The sequence below is a fragment of the Lygodium microphyllum genome, chromosome 14, assembly GCF_053477565.2.
Source record: "Lygodium microphyllum isolate KBCC chromosome 14, Lygodium_microphyllum_v1.1.10, whole genome shotgun sequence".
Lineage (NCBI taxonomy): Eukaryota > Viridiplantae > Streptophyta > Polypodiopsida > Schizaeales > Lygodiaceae > Lygodium > Lygodium microphyllum.
In genome coordinates this window covers 82,550,326-82,557,348 of record NC_141148.1, presented here as the reverse complement: position 1 = coordinate 82,557,348, position 7,023 = coordinate 82,550,326, and the positions used below count along the sequence as shown (strand labels likewise).

The window sequence follows — 7,023 nt, the reverse complement described above, 5'->3', positions numbered from 1 at the left end:
GATTCTAATAACTCCTTAGTGATTATTTAACATGTGTACATTAGCAGATTGTATAGTTGCACTATAACATATTATTGCCTAATTTGCTTGCAAGACACATAGATGGGATTATTTTAAAAATATATCCTCATAAAGTTGGGTTTTAGAGGTATATCAGCCTTAGCTTGCTAGTACACATCATCATACCAGCACCTCGCATTGCATTTGAGGATGGATTGTCCAAGTATAGGAATTGGCTGTTTCGCGTGAATTTATTCGTTACACGGGAAACACCCTAGGGGGTGCGTGCATTTATGGTTACATGCGAAACACCCCCTTAATATAGGAACTGATCGGGGGGGGGGGGGGCGGGGGGGGACGATTTTGTATACGTATGGAAATTCAGACTATATGTAGCTTCGTCTCTAATCTCTCTCTCTCTCTCTCTCTCTCTCTCTGTGAACTGTCTGGTACTTGCGTATTGAGATGGCGCCTCCTCTTCCCACTCGCTCTCTTGGTTGCCAAGGCTTGCAGGTTCTCTCTCTCTCTCTCTCTCTCTCTCTCTCTCTCTCTCTCTCTCTCATGCTATTAGAGGTTTAACGAGTATCTATAGCTCATAGGTAGCAGATGGTGAAGCTCTATTCAGATTCTGCTGCTGTAATCACCATGAGTTCTTATTAATCAGGAATGTATGTGTAGTCCCTTGATCAGTGTTCATGATTCTGTGGTCTACATCCTTGTGCCTTGTTCCGTTGGTCCCCTCTTAGATCCTGATCACTATTGTCTAAGACTGGCTCTCTCTCTCTCTCTCTCTCTCTCTCTCTCAACATGGCTTGAGTGGCAAGCTCTCCCTCCATGGGCTGCTCTAACATTGGCTTCGTAAGGATTGGAGGGAGGACTTGAGCACTCAATCCGTAAACTGTTGCTGCACCTGAGCTGGACCATTTCGGTGGTATCTGTGGAATTGCAAGCTCTGCGCATGATTCATCACAGGGCTTTCCATGGACAGGAGCTTGGAAGCATACGAAGCCATGGCTTTCTCTCCTCCTTCGAGGCCATAGTCCAGGATAGGGTGGGGGGCTGCTTGCCGACAGCAGCATGGAGATGCGAATGTTGTCCATGTCGACACGTCGACGATGGGCTTACCTCGCAAAATGTTGCGTGTGACAAGGAGGCTAGAGGCACTGCAGATAGAGGGGCAGCACGGAGAGAGGAACTGTTCACAGTTAGTGCAAGCCAGCAGGTTACTATTGCTTCTCTCAGCAACGTTAGAGGTGGTGCCAACGGTAGTATTGGGAGGGCTGCCATGTCCAGTAGTATAATTAGTAGCTCCTAAGACGACGTGCATGCATGGCAATCTCTTGTGGAAGAGTAAAAAACCCTGCCAAGTTGCCAACTTGAAGAGATCCATAGACAGCTCGCCAACTATGAATTACACAAAAAGACATGTTGACTTGATTAATTAGTGCATGCCCCCCTTGGAAATTTAATAACAACCAACAACATATGATGGGATGCCTCCATACACACACACACAAAGGAAAAGAAATACCTCCCATTAGAAGTTTACCCCACATCAAGCTATAAGCCAATTGGCATATCAATTCTTTCTTGCAACGAGGATAGCAACTTAAGTAAGCATTATTGTAAAACTTCATAAAGGATCAACATACTTAGTGTATCGTACTTTAGCTAGAGTCAAGACATGCTTGTAGAACACACATGCACAATGGCTTTTTATCAAACAATATACTCTTTCTATATGTCCAATCAGCTTGAGAAGCAACATGTACTCCTTTAGGTAGGTGGCTTTTTGCCGTTGGCAAATCTGTGTAGCACAAATCTTCATTTTTGTAATACTAAATATAATCTAACTATACTCTAGAAGCTTGTGGTGCAAATAGAAAAAAAAGTTGATTATACTTGCATGTAATACACTTTCCCAACAAACAAGAGAAAAAAATAACTCAAGAGGCAATGCTCATATACATGTGTTTGCTCTTGTTTTACATAAAGTAGTATGTTCAAAACAATTATACTAATATCTAGCTTACTAACTTAGGTATCAACTCTTGGACTTGGATGTATGGGGATGTCAGCCATGTATGGGACCCCCCTTCCTGAAGAAGAAGGGATTGCTCTCATTAAGCATGCAATTGAACAAGGTGTTACTTTTTTGGACACAGCAGACTCCTATGGACCTTTCACGAATGAGATTCTAGTCGGGAAGGTAATCACATGGCAAACTCTTGTATCTTGCCTATGTTTATTTGCAACAGGGACATGCTGAAATACATTGTTCTCCATTTACAAGTACTCATAATTCAGGTATGTCGATATATGTGTCTGCATGGATGCTTACAAGGATGCATGTCCACCTGATTTGATACATGAGCATAACCCATAAATGAACACGTATGTAGATGTATGTAATATGTGTGTACCCATCCATGTATCCATACATGTATACTCCCTTACTTTGAGGCATGAACAAAAGCTTAAAAAACTAGAAGTAGGTGTCGTGTGTATGGCCACTTACCTCAACAGATAGGCACAACTTCAATTGGTAGTTTGGGTATACTTATGCTTGCATGTTGCCTTCATGCTTGTTGACCCACGGGTGCCACATAAGCATGGTTATGCGTGATGATATTTATGCATTAGTGTTTTCTTCAAAAGGACTACATGAATGTCTATGAAAGTTGTTGCCACACTAGTGTTTCCTACTTACATCAATGATTTAACAAGAGTGCAATGTTTATGCATGGTGTTATTCATGCAATTAATTATCTCTTCTCCAAGCATTAGCAAGCATGCTATCAATGTGCATTGTGAGTGGATTATGCATAATGCCATCCTGCATTATGAGTGCGTTATGCACGATGGCATTGTGCATTCTGTCTTATTTAGGTATCATCAAGGAAGTACACTAAACTGGAGAATTGAGAAATCTCCCGAGTTCCACTATCAAAAAATATGGCCATGTTGCTAGATCTTGATCACCCCTAATCTGAAAGTGAGACTTGGGAGGATTCCCTAACACAATATCTAAGGTAAATTCCATTCACAGGTAATTTAGGGATATGATCTCATGAGACCATGTGGCCAAAATCTTATCTATATTTGAAATGCTGAGAGGAACGAATTAGAGTTTCCTAACATAGTGTGTATTAGGCTTTTATGCGTAAAGAATGAAGGCAACGCAACAAATGTTATGCATGAGGGGAGTGGTGCAAATATGTGTTGTGATGCATGAAGGAGTGAATAAATACAAGCGGTAAGTAATGGTGGGATGTTTCGTGCAACTTGAACTTGGTGGGGTGGATGCAGGCTATCAAGGATTACCCTCGAGAATGTCTTCAGATCGCGACCAAGTTCGCGTACACGAGAGAGAACGGGAGGGTGGTGATCAAAGGGACGCCAGAGCACGTGAGGCAGGCATGCGAAGAGAGCTTGCAGCGGCTGGGCGTGCAGTACATTGATCTCTACTATCAGCATCGCGTAGACCAGTCCGTGCCCATCGAACACACAGTAATGATATGCTTGCTTAACAATCTCACCTTAACACTAACCATCATCATCATCATCATCATCATCATACATTATTAGATTATTAGCCATGCCCATCAATCCCCTAACTAAGCATCCCATCACATGTTGTCGTTTCCCAATGGCTTTGTTAGATCTCCTTTAACAAAAATATCTCAACATTGCCTAAATTTAGAGTTGTTTTAGTTATACTATATGACACACCAAACTTGCAAAATGTAAGGAAAAATCTTGGAAGTTGTTAAGGCTGAAGACTTCTGCCTGTACTAGCTCCAAAAAATGTATTTTGTCAGTCCCATCATTAGAGTTTCTCGATATACGCTAGTTGCGCCTTGAGTCCTTATAACTCCACATTAACAATATATTTTGCCAATGCAAAACCTTTGAAAAGATCACTCAATTGTTGCAACCCATCTCTTGTGGGAAATGTTCTCACATAATTTAGATAATATGATCTTGTGTTGAATTTATCTAACCCATGGAGACATCACCTCTATACTTTCATCTATATATGTAGGCATATCATAGACATATATGTGTACACATACATGAATTCACACAAGCATTTGTTTCTTCATTTGTGTATTTTTTAAATATAATTTGTTAACCTCCTAGCATGGTATATAGAGATAGAGATGTAGTTTGGAGGATATAGAGATGTTTGTGCACGATTGCTTAATGTGTGCATATCACAACAACTACAATGACACTGCAAGTGAGATTTACACATTTTTATAGCATAATGTTTGTGTATATTCTTTTGAATAGGTGGGAGAGATGAAGAAATTGGTTGAAGAAGGCAAGGTCAAGTACATTGGCTTGTCCGAAGCAAGTGTGCAAACTATAAAAAGAGCACATGCTATTCATCCCATCACTGCAGTACAGATTGAATGGTCACTATGGACAAGAGATGTTGAAGAGGATATTATCCCATTATGCAGGTACTCATATGACTATGCGTATCATTTTCATCATGTCCTTTGGTTTACTTAGTTTGGTTCGTAAAGCCTAAATCAAGAGTCATCCATTGAGTGTAAGATTTATGTATGCATAGATACATATGAAAGTTACATTATTCATGGGGTAACTAATTTATATACTTGTTAAACATGTGTTTTAACTAGTTTTATGCACTTGCTAAAATTGTGTTTTAAGCACTAATTTTTAATTGATTTTTTAAATGTATAGAGAGTTGGGAATTGGTATTGTGGCATACAGTCCACTTGGACGAGGTTTCTTTTCCGGAAAAGCAATTCAAGAGAGCTTAGATCGACGAGATAGTCGATTGGTATGCCCTTTGTTATACTTTGTAGCTAGGTCATGATGTAGAAAGATATTAGAGTTAAGAATGCGAAATTGCCACAAGTCGCTTCTTTTCCCATTACTTAATTGCATAATCAAGTTTGGGTAGTTTATTCAATGCAGTTTGACTATTGTTGAGATAAACATGGATTATGTTTAAAAAAAAGGGTCCTCAATTGAAATGATTAATTTAGTTCTCCTTACATGGAGTGCAGAATCGTCCAAGGTTTCAAGGGGAGAATTTAGAGAAAAATAAATTGCTCTATGAAAGAATTCAAAATCTTGCAAAGAAGCATGGATGCACACCTGGGCAATTAGCTTTAGCTTGGGTTTTATATCAAGGAGAAGATGTTGTACCCATTCCAGGTAACCATTGAACCCTTGTTCTTATTAGTTCCAAGTCACTCATCTCATGCATTATTTGATTGTACTACCTAGGATATGTATTACTAAATAGTGACATATCCTGCACATTTAAAATGCAAACATGTTGAGCACGTTAGTCTCTATCATGGCTTCTTTGTGCTTATTTTTAACATGTTGTTACATTTGTAGGTGCACAATAGTCTAACCATTAAGTTTAAAGCTTCAAAGCATGATAATGCATCATTTCATCAAGTCTAAGCTTGCATAAAGTAGTTAGTCACTTCATATGTTTTTATGCAGGGACCACAAAGATAATGAACTTCAATGAAAATTTAGGGTCACTACATGTGAAACTATCAAAGACGGATATAAAAGAGATATGTGCAGCTATACCATTGCATGAGGTAGCAGGCCTACGATATGCAGAGGACTTAATGTCTTCCACTTACAAGTTTGCCAACACACCACCATTGGATGAGTAGAATAAAACCTAATGAATTCATACAAAGAAATATCATGTACTTGATGTTCCCCACCCTCAATTGTTCACATCTATAGGAACATCATATTGAATCCATACAATATTGGAGGAAACATGTGAAATTGTTAACATTTTCCTTTCTAGGGGTGTCATCTTTCCCTATAGTTTTGGTTAACATTTGACTTGGGTTGATTGTGGGAAGGTGTGTGAACTATACATGATGTATTTTTTCTCCCTTTACAATAAAGATTAAATTTTTAGCAATATTAAAGCCATTATCTATGTGCTTATGTGTGTGGATGTGTGTGTGCTTAGAGTTATGAGGTAAACTCCTAGGGTGGACCGACACATACTTGCACTAATTTTATGGGGTGCTTCAATGTTGCCATAAAAATGAAAAACATTGGAATTAAAAAAAAAAAACTATCTATCTCTTATGTGATTAGTCCCCTTTAATTCCATTTTAGTCTTGCTGGATGGTGTTGCATTGTTACCATTAAAATGAAAATCATTGAAAACTTTTTGAAAAAACTATCTGTCTCTTATATGCATGATCTTCTTTAATTCCATTTTAGTCTTGGTGGACATACCTTAGTTTTACATGTCCTTCCCCTTTCAAGGCCATGTTATATCCTTTCCCATTCAATGCTATGGTGGGTTCCATGCATAACAAATGGATCTATTTTATGATGGGAAATGACAAATTTTTTACTTTCAATATTCCATTCATTTAGCACATGCTTATGTGTATGCCACTCAAAGGTAAATGCTATCTCCAAGATAGTTTAGTGCCATTGGCTTAGCAATCTATTTGTATAAAACAAATACTTATTTCATTGTTTTTAATATCAAAGAGAATCAAAATAAGGTTCTCGTTTGGAAACTCACCTCAAAAGTATACAGTACTTAAAACCTAAGACATAAGGAGAGGAAAATGGTTGGAAATGGGTTTTTCTAAAGCATATCTATATTGCAATGTGTAAATAAATTGAAAGACTCAATGATTGCTAGCTAGAACTAACCATCACTCATAGCCCAGAAGTGAGTGAATGAGAGTTATTTCGATAAATACTCTCTCATTGTAGCTGCCATAGTTATTTATAATCTAATTGTTAATTTCTTATAGATTTAAGGGATAGGATTTGTCTTATTTGCCTCCTAAGAAAGAGGTAGAAGAAGAATCATGTATTTGTATCTTTAAAAAGTCAAAGGTATGCCTATTTTAGTTTATTTTAATGTGTGGTTCAATTGTTTAACACTCATTTTTTGTTATAACTCTAGTAAAGTTGTTGAGGATATTTGTTTAGGAAAATCTAAAATGTTGGATTTGAGAGTGGTTGTTAGTA

The 7,023-nt window shown here is 38.1% G+C and overlaps 1 protein-coding gene across 1 annotated transcript; it reads left to right on the top strand.

Annotated features, from left to right (window-relative positions):
* Positions 1 to 356: 356 nt before the first annotated feature.
* On the top strand, positions 357 to 5,944 carry LOC148025777 (putative aldo-keto reductase 1). The gene is made up of 7 exons (XM_087693024.1): positions 357 to 513; positions 2,042 to 2,209; positions 3,310 to 3,510; positions 4,297 to 4,469; positions 4,717 to 4,816; positions 5,046 to 5,196; positions 5,497 to 5,944. The coding sequence occupies exons 1-7, from the start codon at positions 466 to 468 to the stop codon at positions 5,676 to 5,678; spliced, it is 1,023 nt and encodes a 340-aa protein (XP_087549150.1). The 5' UTR covers positions 357 to 465; the 3' UTR covers positions 5,679 to 5,944.
* Positions 5,945 to 7,023: the final 1,079 nt, after the last annotated feature.

Excerpts from the sequence above, each read along its gene's own strand:
- LOC148025777 (XM_087693024.1), top strand. The coding sequence starts at position 466 with ATGGCGCCTCCTCTTCCCACTCGCTCTCTTGGTTGCCAAGGCTTGCAG. Across the intron at positions 2,210-3,309 it reads ATGAGATTCTAGTCGGGAAG|GCTATCAAGGATTACCCTCG; the intron begins GTAATCACATGG and ends GGGTGGATGCAG. Across the intron at positions 4,817-5,045 it reads ATCGACGAGATAGTCGATTG|AATCGTCCAAGGTTTCAAGG; the intron begins GTATGCCCTTTG and ends CATGGAGTGCAG.